At 34.5% G+C, this 16619-nt stretch overlaps 1 protein-coding gene across 1 annotated transcript; it reads right to left on the reverse strand.

Annotated features, from left to right (window-relative positions):
- Positions 1 to 6661: 6661 nt before the first annotated feature.
- LOC133336002 (uncharacterized) lies at positions 6662 to 7417 on the reverse strand. The gene has a single exon (XM_061544297.1). It carries the CDS (start codon positions 7415 to 7417, stop codon positions 6662 to 6664), a length of 756 nt encoding a protein of 251 aa, XP_061400281.1.
- Between the last annotated feature and the right edge of the window lie 9202 nt (positions 7418 to 16619).

Here is a 16619-nt window from a genome sequence, read left to right on the forward strand (position 1 = left end):
TATTGGATTCATAAATTTTAAACATTTTGACCATTTGTGTGGGAGGTACCAAAAGGGGTGGACTATGGATCCCACCTTCGAACTTTATCTAGGCTTGGTAAAGCTTATAGTTTTTGTTCAAATCGGACATTCCATTCTCCTGATATTGTATTTATAAATATTGAAAATGTTGACACTCTGTGAGGTAGGTACCCTACTTGATCTATGCTTCATAAAGATAATAGGTTGTACAAAGTTTATTTAGAATGGGATAGTCTGTTTGCATGTTATTTTGACCATTTTGTGGGGAGTGGACCGATATTCCCTATCACCGAACTTAAACTAAGTTTGGTAGAAATATGAAGATTAGCAAAGTTTGGATGAAATCGATTATTCCCCTCGAAAGTTGTCAGACGGACAACCGACGGACATGTCTAAATCGAATCCAAATTTTCTGAAACGGATTTGGTCCAAAGAAACAAACCAATATTTTAATGAGTCACATTTTCACCGTATCAAAATGTATATACCCTCATTAGTCATAAGGCTGAGGGTATAAACAACACAATTCGAACACTTTTGCACGTAGAAGGAAAAATAAAATTTTAAGCGAATTTTTATTTTGTTTGTCTACGATCTATGATTTTCTTTACACTTTTAATGTGGTTTGGAACATTCTCCAACAATTTTATTGTGATTTTTATCTAAAATTTCGTTACATTCCTCTTGTGTATGTAGAAATTTGGAGAATTCTAGTTGTTATTTAATCTATATCGATCTGTAGTAATGGGTTAACAAATTATTAATTTCTTACAATATAACTGTAAGTTTTTGCTTATCTGCTGTTGTCTGGACCAACAAAAAAAAAACTTATTTGTTTCCCGAGATAGATCTTGTGGTAGGGGTCGCTTGTGGTAATTAACACCCGCCTTACCAATAATATCAGTCAATAAACCTTTTTACCAATGACGGCATTCAAATGTACAACTTAATTCTCATTGTCATGTAAGCCACATACAATTACTTTTTCTGCTACGATGGACAAAATCTGAAACGAATCAGACAAAAAAAAAAACTTCTATTTTATTGTCATGTATGCATTAACGCAGACATTTGATTATAACAATTTCTGTCTATTATTTGGATAGCCAATGGAAACTAAACGAAAAAGAAAGAAAGCCAAATACCAAAGTAAATGGCATATCCTATTGTCAAGGACATCTTTAAATTTGAGGCACACAAACACACACTCAGACGCGTGTACTCTTTTCGAATAATAAAATGCTATGATTTGGTCGTTTCTTAGTCAAAAGCAAAAACACTTCAACACTGTCTGTGTAGTGGCTGAGTGTAGATAGCACATGAACTGAAGAAACAGAAAAGGATGATCTCTGGACTTATATATGTGTAAATAAATCCTTTTTTTCATTTCCTGCGGTAAAAATTGTCTTGGTATGCAAAAACACAACCGAATAAAATGTGGTCTAATATTATCATGATCATTATTTTTGTTTTGGTTTTTACTTTTGACGAAGTGCAAAGTCTGTGTAAACATAGACAATAGACACTTTTAGAGAATGTGGAATGGAGTGTGTGTATGCTATTATATTTAACATGTCATTAAAAAAATTAAAGCTTATATTTGCAAGAAATAAAAACTTGGACTAAAGAAATTGTGCACACTGCACATATGGAGATCATGTAAATGTTTGGACCTACATTGAAGTATATATATAAATTGAACGGCAACAGTAGCTCTCTATTTATAGTATAGGAAAAATGTCGAAAAAATAAATCTAAATATGAAATGATTTTCAATAACTTCAGTGTCAAATAAATGACTTGAAATTGTCGGGAAGTTTGTTTTATCTTCTCAGAAAATTAGAAAACTTTTTGGTTTATTCACATTGGACCTTCATCATATGGAAACTGGGCAGGAATTTTCTATCTGCGATGTTGCATTAAAATTCAAAAGTCGAACGGGCCGACTACATTGTACTCTTCACCATTTGGATACATACAGAGATGATCATTGAAGTGGAATCGAACGAAATATGTCATCTATATACATATATTTAAATAAATCCATAAGCATGTAACTTTGAAATCTATGCAAAACTGCATGCCAATCGTGCCGACTGGGTGTTTATGGTGTACCAATTGTATGCAATCGAGCAAAAATATGAAGTATTCTTGTGTCGTTCATGAACGACCTAGTTCAATTGAACGAGTCAGCCCACTGAACGTGTGAACGGCATTGTTCAATTTTAATTATTGCAATTCCCTGAACGATTTTGTTTACCAAATGCCGTCGGTCACTGAACGACTTTGCTTAATGAACGCCGTCGGTCACTGAAAGTCGTTGCTCACTGAACGGCTTTGCTCAATAAACGTCGTCAGTCACTGAACAACATTAAATTTAACTCTTCAACTTCAGTGTCTTCACGTGTGCACTGACTTTGACTAACAGAACGGCGTCAAACAAAAACAATTTCATATAAAATCTGTTAAATTGAAAGAATAATGGGCACTCGGTAAATAAGTCCATTGAGGTCTCATTTTATGAAATGCGGTGCTCAAAAAGCCAAATGCATATACTGGAGTAGCTTGAGGGTCAGTAAATAGGTGGAGGTTCAATATATAATTTTAAGCAATTACCTAGTTCGTTCGATCGCTGAACTGAACGAGATTGTCCAAGACTAATTTGAAACAAATTTATAGCAAATCGCACCGTCAACAATTTTATCTGAATCCAACAAATGTAGCATATATGTTGCACCATGTAGGCGAAATCGGACTAAATTATGTATGAAAAAATATATGTTAATCCCAAATTTCACCACAATCGGACAAACCTTGGGAGTTTGGTACAGCATTTACATAAAATCGGACAAAAATATGTATTGTTGCTTCATCTACATCTAATCCGATTTCATTGAGACTTCACATACTTTGTATACCCTACATCAAAGTATGGAGTGTTTATTAATTCTGATTTTCCGTTTGTACTCATCGGAATAATCATTTATGGCCCCATAGTGTATATATAGCATTTCCACATTAAATGAAACCTTTTACAAATTAAATGAACCCTTTTCCAAATTAAATGAAACCTTTTCCAAATTAAATGAAACCTTTTCCAAATTAAATGAAACCTTTTCCAAATTAAATGAAACCTTTTCCAAATTAAATGAAACCTTTTCCAATTGAAATGAAACCTTTTACAAATAGAATGAAACCTTTTCCAATTGAAATGAAACCTTTTACAAATAGAATGAAACTTTTTCCAAATTAAATAAAACCTTTATTCTTATCTAAGGAAATATAATATTTGCAGTAATTTTAAACCAATATTTGAAAATTAAATCAAAGAATATTAACAAATATAGTTGTATGGCTATGTAATTAACATAAATATTCTTTAATTCGGTGTGATTTCATTTAATATCTTTACTACATAAAACTAAATAAATAGTAATACAAACTGGGGTATTTCTTAAAATTTTAATAAATAAATATTTAAGAACAAGAATTAAATACCCGGTCCTAAATGGGAAATACATATTTGACTTAATAAATTGTTGGTGATAAGGTAACTGCTTATCTTAATGTCCATGTCCATAACGTAGTTAGAACAATCTTCCCGAGTAAGCTTTTGAATACTTCGCTCGATTACATCAACAATGTTATGTTCCATTGAAACGTCACACAGCTCAGATCTTGCACATAATTTTATTTTTGAAAATGCATTTTCAATTGGATTTAGCATTGGAGACTAAAGCTGTAAGAATTTAAGGTTGCATCTTTTGGATTCGATCAATTTTTTTATGTCATGTCGCTTGTGTATTTGAGCGTTATTTTCCAACTCTGGATTGATTTTCTCAAAAAAAATGTCTATAAATAATTTAAATCTGTCTGCATTGACACTGGAATTAGAAACGATTGTGTGATGTACAACTCCCGCGTTGTTTATTGCTGCAATTATAGTGACATTACGACCTCTGACCGTAGGCAACACAATGTGTGCTCTTGTTCCTTGTCTTGAACGGGCTTGGGTTCTTCGTATGTGAAGATTAAATCTACACTCATCAATGAATATTAATTTTTCTCGTTCTATTTCAATAGAGGCCATCTTAAACGTAATTTTTAATTTCCGTAATCCATATTCTATGCAGCTTGTGGAAATATGTATATCATTTTCTCTTAACAATTTAGTTTTTATGGCTTTGAGGGTAATTCCAGGTTGACTTTCTACATAGAACTCGATCAGACTTAAAATTTGTGGTGTCAACAACTTAGTTCTATTTCCTCCACGCTTATTTTCCTTCAATGTTCCAAAATGTTGTTTGTAAATACTTCACATTGCCGAGAGTTTACTGTTTTGGATGTTCACATTATCGAGAGTTCACTGTATTTAAAAATAGCAACGTTTAAAATAAATGCGAACCTGATTTTAGCTCGGAAAGCTCTGATAATTGGGAACTTGATTAAGAATCAATATCCTCGCCAAGTATTGCAAGTGGAAATGCTCCAGAACCTACCGAAGCTACATCTACAAGACCCCGAAACAAATTGGGTCAGTATAACAAAATAACAAAAGACATGAAATTGTTATTATTTAAATTCTATGAAGAGGGGAGAACCATTTCCGAGGCTGCAAATTTCACCTGCATAAAAATAAATTCCGAAAAAACATTTATAAGAAGATACAAACAAAATTTTGGAACATTGAAGGAAGATAAGCGTGGAGGAAATAGAATTAAGTTGTTGACACCACAAATTTTAAGTCTGATCGAGTTCTATGTAGAAAGTCAACCTGGAATTACCCTCAAAGCCATAAAAACTAAATTGTTGAGAGAAAATGATATAAATATTTCCACAAGCTGCATAGAATATGGATTACGGAAATTAAAAATTACGTTTAAGATGGCCTCTATTGAAATAGAACGAAAGAATGACTCCAGAACATTAGGCTTGAGACAAAAAGAAGAACACATACGAAGAACCCAAGCCCGTTCAAGACAAGGAACAAGAGCACACATTGTGTTGCCTACGGTCAGAGGTCGTAATGTCACTATAATTGCAGCAATAAACAACGCGGGAGTTGTACATCACACAATCGTTTCTAATTCCAGTGTCAATGCAAACAGATTTAAATTATTTATAGATTTTTTTTTTAGAAAATCAATCCAGAGTAAGAAAATAACGCTCAAATACAAAAGCGACATGACATAAAAAATTTGATCGAATCCAAAAGATGCAACCTTAAATTCTTACCGCCTTATTCTCCAATGCTAAATCCAATCGAAAATGCATTTTCAAAAATAAAATTATGTGCAAGAGCTGAGTTGTGTGAAGTTTCAATGGAACATAACATTGCTGATGTAATCGAGCGAAGTATTCAAAAGCTTACTCGGCAAGATTGTTCTAACTACGTCTAACGACGTTTTGAAAATCCCACAAGCTGAAAGTCGGGAACCCCTTCATTAAGATAAGCAGTTACCTTATCATCAACAATTTATTAAGTCAAATATGTGTTTCGCATTTAGGACCGGGTATTCAATTCTTGTTCTAAAATATTTATTTATTAAAATGTCAAGAAATGCCCCAGTTTGTATTAATATTTATTTAGTTTTATGTATTAAAGATATTAAATAAAATCACACCGAATTAAAGAATATTTATGTTAATTACATAGCCATACAACTATATTTGTTAATATTCTTTGATTTAATTTTCAAATATTGATTTAAAATTACTGCAAATATTATATTTCCTTGGATAAGAATAAAGGTTTCATTTAATTTGGAAAAAGTTTCATTCTATTTGTAAAAGGTTTCATTTCATTTGTAAAAAGTTTCATTCTATTTGTAAAAGGTTTCATTTTAATTGGAAAAGGTTTCATTTAATTTGGAAAAGGTTTCATTTAATTTGGAAAAGTTTCATTTAATTTGGAAAAGGTTTCATTTAATTTGGAAAAGGGTTCATTTAATTTGTAAAAGGTTTCATTTAATGTGGAAATGCTATATTTTAATTTCAAGTACCTGTGGTGGAGGGTATTCAAACGCTTTTTCACTTCTTTTGGGCTCAGTACATTATGCAAAATTTCGTCCGGGACAAACCTTGGCATTTATTGTGCAGTTTTTATAAAATCTAAACCGATTTCTACAGAACATAACTCACGTTTGTGTTTTGTATCAGCATAACTGAGAACTGTACTTTGTTTATAAAAATACATGGACGGACAGGTGGATAAACATAAATAGACTCAGAAAGCGATTCTATGTATATTCTCCAAAGGAAGCATGTTACAAAGATATGCATATAGAAGTCACTACTTATAAGAAAGAACCTTAAGAAGTGCGATTTTGGATTCGTTTGACTTGATTTTAAAATTCTGATTTCGTATTTTTAATCAGTGATCTAGAACTATGAGCACTGATAAGCAACCCTTTGAACATTGCTGAATAGTTTAATATTGTCGGGCTCGTAATTATGGACGTCCGACAAATACATATATAAAATATGCTGACATTCTTGCATATTTCTTAAACGTACCTTGATATTTTTCAAAACAAAAACCATTTCAAATTCGAATTTAACAACAAATAACAAACATTTTATTTTATTGTTCTATAAATTTAACAACAACAAAATACATCATCACAATCAACTATATCTCTTAATGACGGAAGATCGAAGCTGGCAAGTAGCTAGCACCAGGAGTAGAAGCAGCGGGAGCAGCATAAACGGGAGCTTGAGAAGCAAAGTTGATAACGGGGGCAACACCACCGTTGAAGTTGTGAGAAGAACCACCCAAACTGTCGTATTGGCCTTGGATAGCACGTTGAGCGTTGGCAGCATCTTCAGGGGTACGGTATTTGACGAAATGAACTTCGGGTTTGTTGTTGTTACCGGTATTGATGGTGTTAAGTTTGTTGGCCAAATCGGAAAGGTCGGCTTGTTTGTTGAGAACATAGATGGCGGTTTGTTGTTGGGCAGCTTGTTTGGCCAAAGCCAAAGCGGCATCTTCCAAGCCATTGTTTTCGGGGCCCTTGATGAAGACAACACGGAGACCCTTCTTCAAGGAGTTAGCCAATTGTTCGGAGCTAGCGGGTTCATTGAAATCGGCATCATTGGCAGAGAAGGTATAGAATTCCTTTTCGAGTTCAGCTTGTGGGGCGAAAGAGGGAGCAGCAACAGAGCCTTGACCTTCGTATGAACTAACACCACCAGTGTAGCCTGGAGCAACGGAGCCTTGACTTTCATAAGAACCAACACCACCAGTATAGCTGGGTGCTACATTGCTGGCAGAACCAACACCTGCACCAGGAGTGAAGGACAATCCGGAGGAAGAGTGACCAACGGGCTGATAGTTATAACCCAATTTATCGGCACAGGCAACAGCCACCAAACACAAAACAATAAAAGCACGCATTGTTGTTATTGTTATTTGTTGTAGATTAGCTTTCAATAGATGAACTGTTCGTCGTATTATGATCTGCTCTCTGCGTAGTAGGTGTTTTTATATGTTCGAAATTTTGCATTAGCAGGTTATGAATTTAGCAATACAAATTTAAAATAATCTTCTTATTGTGACGGGCAACAACAAAAACAACAAACACATATGATGACGATGCTGCAAATATCATTTAAATATGGGTTTTCCAATGTCATCGCAACGGGTCAATCATTTTTGGTGTTGTTGCTGCTGCTGCTGCTCTTTTTCATTGCATTGTTTCACAGAATGCAGTTGTTATCAGTCGGAATCAATTCTTATGATGATGATGAAGATATTTTTAGCCACAGATTTTCATGATCCATAGAATAACACATTAAAGTTATTTTTTAATTTTATGCTATTTATTCATGAAGCCATTATATTTTATGATCGTAGTAGGTGGCGTATCATTTAAATTCACACCTCTAACTTATGTTTATTGATGAGGTAGGTAACCATTATAATAACATGAATATTTCATGTTCTACACAATAGGGGAAACTTAATTATTTTTCTGGACATTAGGGGCCAATTAAACGGGGAATAATTTAAAATACTAGTTTAAAATTACATTAACACTTATAAGGTGATAAAATCGCATATAATTGTAAGTTATTCGTGTGATTAAGCGAAACATGTTTATTTTTCTCGAGGGCCTTATCTAGATGTTAAAGAATAATAACTCTGATATTATTGACCATTAATCTAAATGCTAAAGTGGGGCAAAAATCAATTGTTTCTGATGAGACATTGAAAATATGTAAGCAAGTATTTTTATAGGTTTTACATATCTGGAACAGCAAACACACAGACAAACAAATGGACATGTCTTAGTCAACAAAGAATTTTATTCGTATCTAGAATATTTTAAAGTCAGTTTTTGTCTTTCGAGACTAGATCGACGTTTTGTAATGAAAAACAAAGCCAGGGGAAGAACCTAAGCATCCAATACTGTGCGAAGCGTTTCACCGTGGGTTAAACAGCTCATCAGGCACAATGCGAAGTTCCACTTCGAATTAAATTAAAATTTATCACGGTCCGATATTTATCTTCACTCCAAAAACAGTTCTTTCCAAAGCAAATGTTGCTATAGCGATGGACAATTAATCCCACCTTCGACATCAAAAACATTGCAAAACTTCGATCATTAAGTTCGATTCGAAAGGGAAAACCTAATTTAAAAAAAAACAGTAAGGAAAGTAGTAAAGTCGGACGGGGCCGACTATATGATACCCTTCACCACTATGGGTATATTAAACAGGACTATTAACATAAAATTGGATGAAATAAAATATGTGATATTTATCTAAATGTGAATCTACCTAGATCTATCCATAAACATGTCATTCGTTTATTACAATGGGACAAAAGTATGTAAATCGACTTCAAAAAAATATCAAAAGGTCATCCGTTGGGTTATGTCTGTACTTCTAGAAAACGGGACTACATAATTCTATGCTCAATTATGTTCGTTGTGCAAAATTTGATGTCAATCTGACAAACCTGAGGAGTTTGATGCACTATTTACTTAAAATCCGACGAAAATATATATGGAAGCTATATCCAAATATGAACCGATTCCAACGAAACTTGTCACAGGTTAGGTTATACTAATTTCAGTACGTTTTGTTCTATCTGCAATATATTGGCTCCTTGGGGCATCAATTACTTAAATTACTTAAATCCATCTATAATATAAGGAGCTACATCTAAATCTCAACTGATTTTAACGAAACTTGGCACACATCATTCCGGACTAAATTCGGTAAGCTATGCAAAATTTCGTGCAAATCGAAAGATATATATGAACTTTGGTGCACCATTTACATGAAATCTGGCGGAACTATATGTGGGAGCGATATCGAAATCTGAACCAATATTCACGAAACTTGGCAGACATCACCCAAGGCTTAATTCAGTACGTTATGCCAAATTTCGTGCAAATCGAAAGATATATAGGGACTTTGGTGCACCATTTACATGAAATCGGACGAAAATATATATGGGAGCTATATTTAAATCTGAACCGATTTTCTCGAAACTTGGCAGATATCACTCTAGGCTCAATTCAGTACGTTATGCCAAATTTCGTGCAAAACGAAGGATCTATAGGGACTTTGGTGCCCCATTTACATGAAATCGGACGAAACTATATATGTGAGCTATATCTAAATCTGTACCGATTTTCTCGAAATTTGGCAGACATCACTTTAGGCTTAATTCAGTACGTTATGCCAAATTTCGTGCAAATCGAAGGATATATAGGGACTTTGATGCACCATTTACATGAAATCGGACGAAACTATATATGGGAGCTATATCTAAATCTGGACCGATTTTCATGAAATTTTGCAGACATAATTCTAGACCTAAATGATTAGGCTGTACCAAATTTCGTGCAAATCGAAAGATGTATAGGGACCATTTACATTGAATCGGTTAAATATATATATGGGAGCTATATCTAAATCTGGACCGATTTTTCCCAATTTCAATAGGGTTCGTCCGTGGGCCGAATAAGTGACCTATGCCAAATTTCATCAAATTCGGATCATAAATGCGACCTGTACTTTGTTTACAATTTAACATGCACAGACAGACAGACGGACAGACGGACGGACATGCATAAATCGACTTAAAAAGTGATTCTATGCATATTCTCAAAAGGAACCATGTGTCTATCTCGTTTCCTTTTGCCTGTTACAAACATATGCACAAAGACATAATACCCTGTACCACAGTGTGGTGAAGGGTATAAAAAATCAGTAATGAAAGTTCAAAAGTCGGACGGGACCGACTATATGATACCCTTCACCACTTTGGGTACCAATCTGAAATCTATGAAAAATTGAATGTCAGTCATTTGCTACGTTGCACCACAGTGCGCTATCCAAAATTTATCTCGACACAAAATCCAATACAAAACTTACATGCATCAATATAGACCTAATTTAGTACTATGTACAAAATTTTGCCTCAATCGGACAAACATCGATAGAATGGTGCACTATTTACATAAAATCGAAGGAAACTATATATGAAAGCTATATATAAATCGATTTCAACAAAACTTGGCATGCATCAATTTTGACCTAATTCAGTATTCTGAAAAATTTTGTCTCGATCGGACACATATTGGGAGTTTGATGCTCCATTTACCTAAAGTCGGACGAAACTATATCGACGCCTCCGAACCATAGTATGCTAAGTCGACTTAGCATGTTCTTTACGTTCTTAGATACTACGGTCCTTAATTTAAATTCTCTGAAATGTTGGTAATCATCGGTCAATCCAAACCAAGGTTATAAGCAAAAATGTACTTAGCATGGCACGTAAGATTCAAGAAACTTCCATACTTTGAAAGCTTCTACTAAAAAAACTCACTTTTCAGACTTAGCATACTATTCTTCGGAGGCGTCGAAATATGGGAGCTATATCTAAATCTGAACCGATTTCAAAAAAACATCGCATACTATTCTTCGGAGGCGTCGAAATATGGGAGCTATATCTAAATCTGAACCGATTTAAAAAAAAACATCGCATACATCAATCTAAGCATAATTCAATACTCTGTGCAAAATTTTGTCCCAATCGGACTAATATTGGGTGTTTGGTGCACCATTAAGATAAAATCGGACAAAACTATATATGAGAGCTATATCTTAATCTGAACCGATTCCAACAGAACTTCTCATACGTAAATATGGACCTGATTCAGTGCGCTGTGCAAAATGTTGTCCCAATCGTACAAATATTGGGAGTTTGGTGTATCATTTACATAAAATCGGACGAAACTATATATGGTAGCTATATCTAAATCTGAACCGATTTTCTCCAATTTCAATAGTGTTCGTCCTTGGGCCAAATAAAATAATTGTGCCAAATTTAATCCAAATCGGGTCATAACTGCGACCTGTACTTTGTTCACAAAAATACGGACATGCGTAAATCGACTCAGAAAGTGATTCTATGCATATTCTCAGGAGGAAACTTGGGCCTATCTCGATTCCTTTTGCATATATGCACAAAAACCTAATACCCTGTACCATAGTGCGGTGAAGAGTATAAAAAAATTAGTAAATACATAAATTAAATAAATAATTTCATATTTTTGGTTCACATTGGGTGGCAATTATTCCTACCAAAAATTATAAACATTGACCGATACCCATAAATTTCTATTAGCATATTGAAAGTCCTAGGCGTATTTTCCAATCGAAGTGACTATATTTTATCATTGCAAAGTGCCTGTTATTTGTCAATCCGGAAAATTTGTGGCAATTCTGCAAGTCCAAAGAGCAATTGTTATTAAGCTTTTAAAATTATACTGGCAATAATGAATTTCATGCTCGCTCTGAAGCATTTACTCTATCCTCCCAAATAAAGATGCATTGAAGCATAACCACCTGCACATATCCTTTTTATTTACATGTTCAGACTGTTTTAATGCCTTTCGCCTGGTTTTAATTGTTATTTCCAACATTTCACATTAATTGGCATTTCAAAGTGAAATAAATGAAATGGAATGTCTTTAAAGGTATTAACTTATGGCAAAAACTTTTGCAATAATATCCAGGTTAATCCCAAGGCGAGGATATTGATGAGATTACTTTTAGAATTAGCTAAATGCCAAAAAGTTTGTGTGTACACATGTGCGTGCGTGAGTGTATGTGTTCTGTTAATTTTTGCAAAGCAAAATTAAAGGAAACTTTTTTGTTTTGTTGGCAATCAACAACTGGCCAGGAACTGCGAAAACAACAGCAACAACGCCAACACATTTATTTATTCACCACGCATACCCCGAATACGTGAAAGTCATATCAATCTCATCATCAAACAGAAGTAGTCACTTTAATTTGAACGCAAACAGCAAAAGCAAACAACAACAATAACAGCAATAACAAATCGCAATAAGGCTGAAAGTTTCTGTTTGGAAATTATTAATTAATGTTCTTCTTTGCCATCATCAGCATCGTCTACATCATGAGATTGCACAAAGCAAAACATCACGCGAATAAAAGAAAATCTAGAAACATTTTTTAGCTTTCAAATCCAATTTAAAAAGTTTGAATGAAGAAGAAGAAGCAAAAAGCAAAATATTATTGAGATACTATCAAAGCGAAAAAGATTTATAACTTTCACAAGAACTTTCAGTCAAGGCTTCAACAGGGTCATCAACTTGAATGTTGACATTTGCTTTATTTTGCCATTGTTATTGCTGTTATTGTTGTTGTTTGGACATTTTAGAATAATTTCCTTTTTAATGAGATTCCATTAAAAAAATTAAGGTTGATAATTACGAAAATTCATAGCAGAGTGAGCGGAGCGGTATATTCGGCCGGGCCGACCATATGATACCCTACACACTCTAACTTTCTGCAGATCTATATTTCGAGACTGGGAAATATTTTGAGATATTTGCACTCTCTTGTGGATACTTTTAAATAGTGTTTTTTTCTTTAAAATTAAAATAAAAATTTCAAGTTTTCTATAATATTTTCTGTAAACGCCGTCAATGAAAACCGAAGGAAATCTGGAAATTCACTCTAAATATATTTTTTTAGGATTGAATCACTATTCATTAGAAGTCTATATGATTACGATAGCTATATTGCCAATTTCGAAAAATGTGAATTCGATTTCGATGGGGGTGGAGAATTCCAGAACCCAGAGGGACAGCTTCACCTCAGGTCATGTTTGATTTATAGCGTGATGAATTTTTTACTGGTAACCCTAAATCGATTGAAGAAAAATCTTTACATCTTTGTGGCTATTGTCTAAACCAACTACTGTTAGAGTGGCGTATGGGGATGATAGATACCAAGCAACGGCTCTGATCGCCTCTAACATGGCGAAGTTCAGGCTTATCTTGGTCTCTCTTTCATCTCACTTGTGGACACTGACCTCCCCGTGGTGCCACCTGGGGTAGCTATTTTCATCACCCGATGAAATAATGATCTAATATGTGCCGCAATTTCACACATAAGAACTATAAACAAATGGGTTGAGGCGTCGGGTTAGTTGCCCACACTCGGAAAACCGAACCTACTATGAAAAAGTAAAGAAAAAAATCCAAACCCACGTTGACGACCCCCGCAAACTTATAAAGGACCACGATCTGCGAATCTGCACTTGGAATGTGCGCACGTTGTATAGAACAGGCGCAGTGTTCGCTTTGGCGGATACACTCAAGAAGTACAAAGCCGATATCATTGCCTTACAGGAAATGCGATGGAAAGGGACTGGCGTAAGTAAATCAGATGATTAAGCCCTGTATTATAGCTGCCATGAAACGAGACGTGAATTTGGATGCGGATTTATGGTTAACAGCAGAATAAAAGACCTCGTCTCCAGATACACTACAGTAGATGAGCGATTTGTTATAATCCGTATAAAAGCGAAGTTCTTGTACATCAGTCTCATTTGCGCCCATGCTCCGACCGAAGATAAAGATGAACAGACTAAAGACATATTTTACGAGCACCTAGAAACAGCATATGACCGCTGCCCTGGCCATGACATTAAAATTCTGCTAGGAGATTTAAATGCAAAAATCGGAAGGGAAAATATATTTAGCCCCATCGTCGGAAAATCGAGCATCCATGAAGAAACATCCGACAACCCCGTGAGGTTGATTGACTTCGCAGCAGCAAAAAAAAACATGGTAGTTAGCAGGATCGGATTCAAACATCTCGATATACACAAGGTCACTTGGATTTCTCCCGATCGAACAACGAGAAATCAAATCGATCATGTTGTGATAGACGGAAGGCATTCATCCAGTGTTTTAGACCTCCGATCGATCCGAGGAGCGAATATCGATTCGGTGCTGCAAAGGTGCGATCTAATGTGACACGGAAATTTGACGTCGAAAAACTGCAAACACAACAGATAGCAGATGCCTACTCCGCTCAACTTACCCAACTGCTTGACGAAAGTCAACGACATTGTTGGACCATACCAATGCGGCTTCAGACCTGGCAAATCCACCATTGACCAGATTTTCACTCTGCGCCAAATCCTGGGAAAAAAACCCACGAAAAACACTTATATACCCTTATACCCTTCTTTGTGCATATGTTTGTACCAGGCAAAAGAAAACGAGATAGACACATGGTTCCTTTTGAGAATATGCATAGAATCACTTTTTGAGTTGATTTATGCATGTCCGTCTGTCCGTCCGCCCATGTATTTTTGTGAACAAAGTACAGGTAGCATTTATGATCCAATTTGGATGAAATTTGGCCCAAGGACGAACCCTATTGAAATTGGAAATTGAAAATCTGTTAAGATTTAGATATAGCTCCCATATATAGTTTGGTCCGATTTTAGGTAAATGGTGCACGAGACTCCAAATATTGGACCGATTAAAACAAAATTTTGAACAGAGTATTGAATTAAGTCTAGATTGATGTATGCCAAGGTTGGTTGAAATCGGTTCAGATTTAGATATAGCTCCTATATATAGTGTCGTCCGATTTTAGGTAAATGGTGCACCAAACTCCCAATATTGGTCCAATTTGCACAGAGTATTGAATTAGGTCTAAATTAATGTATGCCAAGTTTGGTTGAAATCGGTTCATATTTAGATATAGCTTCCATATATATTTTCATCCGATTTAATAAAAATGATGTACAAGAATAACTAAAGTTTGTTCGCTTAGGACTAATTTGTGCACAACGTACCAAATCGAACCTAGAATAACGTGTATTGGATTTTGTGTTGAAATAAATTTTGGATAGCGGATAGTGTTGCAGCATACAAAATGGTGGATGCCACGGTTGCTCAAAGACGTACATATATATATATATATATATATATATATTGCTTGATGATTGACATTAAATTTTTCATAGATTTCAGATTGTATCTGTATGGGTTGTTTTAATTTAGTTCAAATATCTACAACTTCACGCAGTTAATTTCGTTAGATTCCATTTCAATGATCCTCCAAATATGATATGTCTATTCTATCTAAAGGATATTGTACATATGAGCATCTCTTGTATGTACCCAAATTGGTGAAGGGTATCATATAGTCGACCCCGTCCGACTTTTGAACTTTCCTTACTGGTTTTTAAGCTTGGCTTATGGAACGAAGTTCTGTCACAAGCTAAGCCAGCTAAGAAGGTACGTACGTTAGAACCCTTGTAGATTCCTTGAAAATCCACGTCTGTTAGAATCCTTGTAGGCATTTTTTTACCCACGCCTTGTAAAGTTCTTGTAATGTTTTTGTTAAATCCACACCTTTTGGATTTTTTTTTAAGTTTTGTTGTGCCCTTGTAATTATTTCTAAATCCCGCCTTGTAAAGTCCTTGTAAAATTATTTTATTTTAAATCCAAGCCTTGTAGAGTTCTTTTAAACAATTTTAAAATATCTGGGCCTGGTAGAGTTCTTCTAATTTTTATTTTTTTTTTAAAGTCCACCCATTTAAAAAAAATTATTATATAAAAAACCCCGCTTTGTAAAGACCTAGAAAAAAAATCCTTTAAAATACAGCGCTTTGCGAAGACTTTGAAAAAGAATCCACGATTTTTAAAAGCCTTGAAAAAATATTCTTTAAAATGTCACGGTTTGTGTAAACTTTGAAAAAAAATATTTTTTTTAAAAAATCTCCTATAGGCATAAAAAATATTCGTTAAAAATCTACATTTTCTTAAGCCTTGAAAAAATATTCGTTGTAAAATCGAATTTTGTTCATCGAATTTTCTCTTACTTTAAGACATTCTATTACGTCATGTACATGTCATGTCTTAACCTTAATCTCAAAGATTTTGAAGAGTATAAACTCGTATCGTTTTCTTCACAAATACTGTAACACCCTTAATTTATGTTTACATGTGCCGGAAAAAAAATCATACATTTTTTACATAGCTAACACAACAACATAATCCCAACCCACAAAACCCTAGGAACTTATCTAGTTAACATGTTAAAATAGCTTTGTGTGACATTTGAGTTATTACAGAGGACTGACATTGTGGAAATCTACACCACCAGCCCCAGCCAGCCAGCAAATACCGGCCTGATTTACAAGAACGACGGCTGGATTAAAAATTCAAGATGTTTGGTGATTTGGTTTTGTTGAGATTCTTAGTGTATTGACACACAAAATTGTCGGTTAGACTTACTGACAG

The sequence above is a fragment of the Musca vetustissima genome, unplaced genomic scaffold, assembly GCF_032173495.1.
Source record: "Musca vetustissima isolate MV318-11 ecotype Yass unplaced genomic scaffold, APGP_CSIRO_Mvet_v1 utg766982, whole genome shotgun sequence".
NCBI lineage: Eukaryota > Metazoa > Arthropoda > Insecta > Diptera > Muscidae > Musca > Musca vetustissima.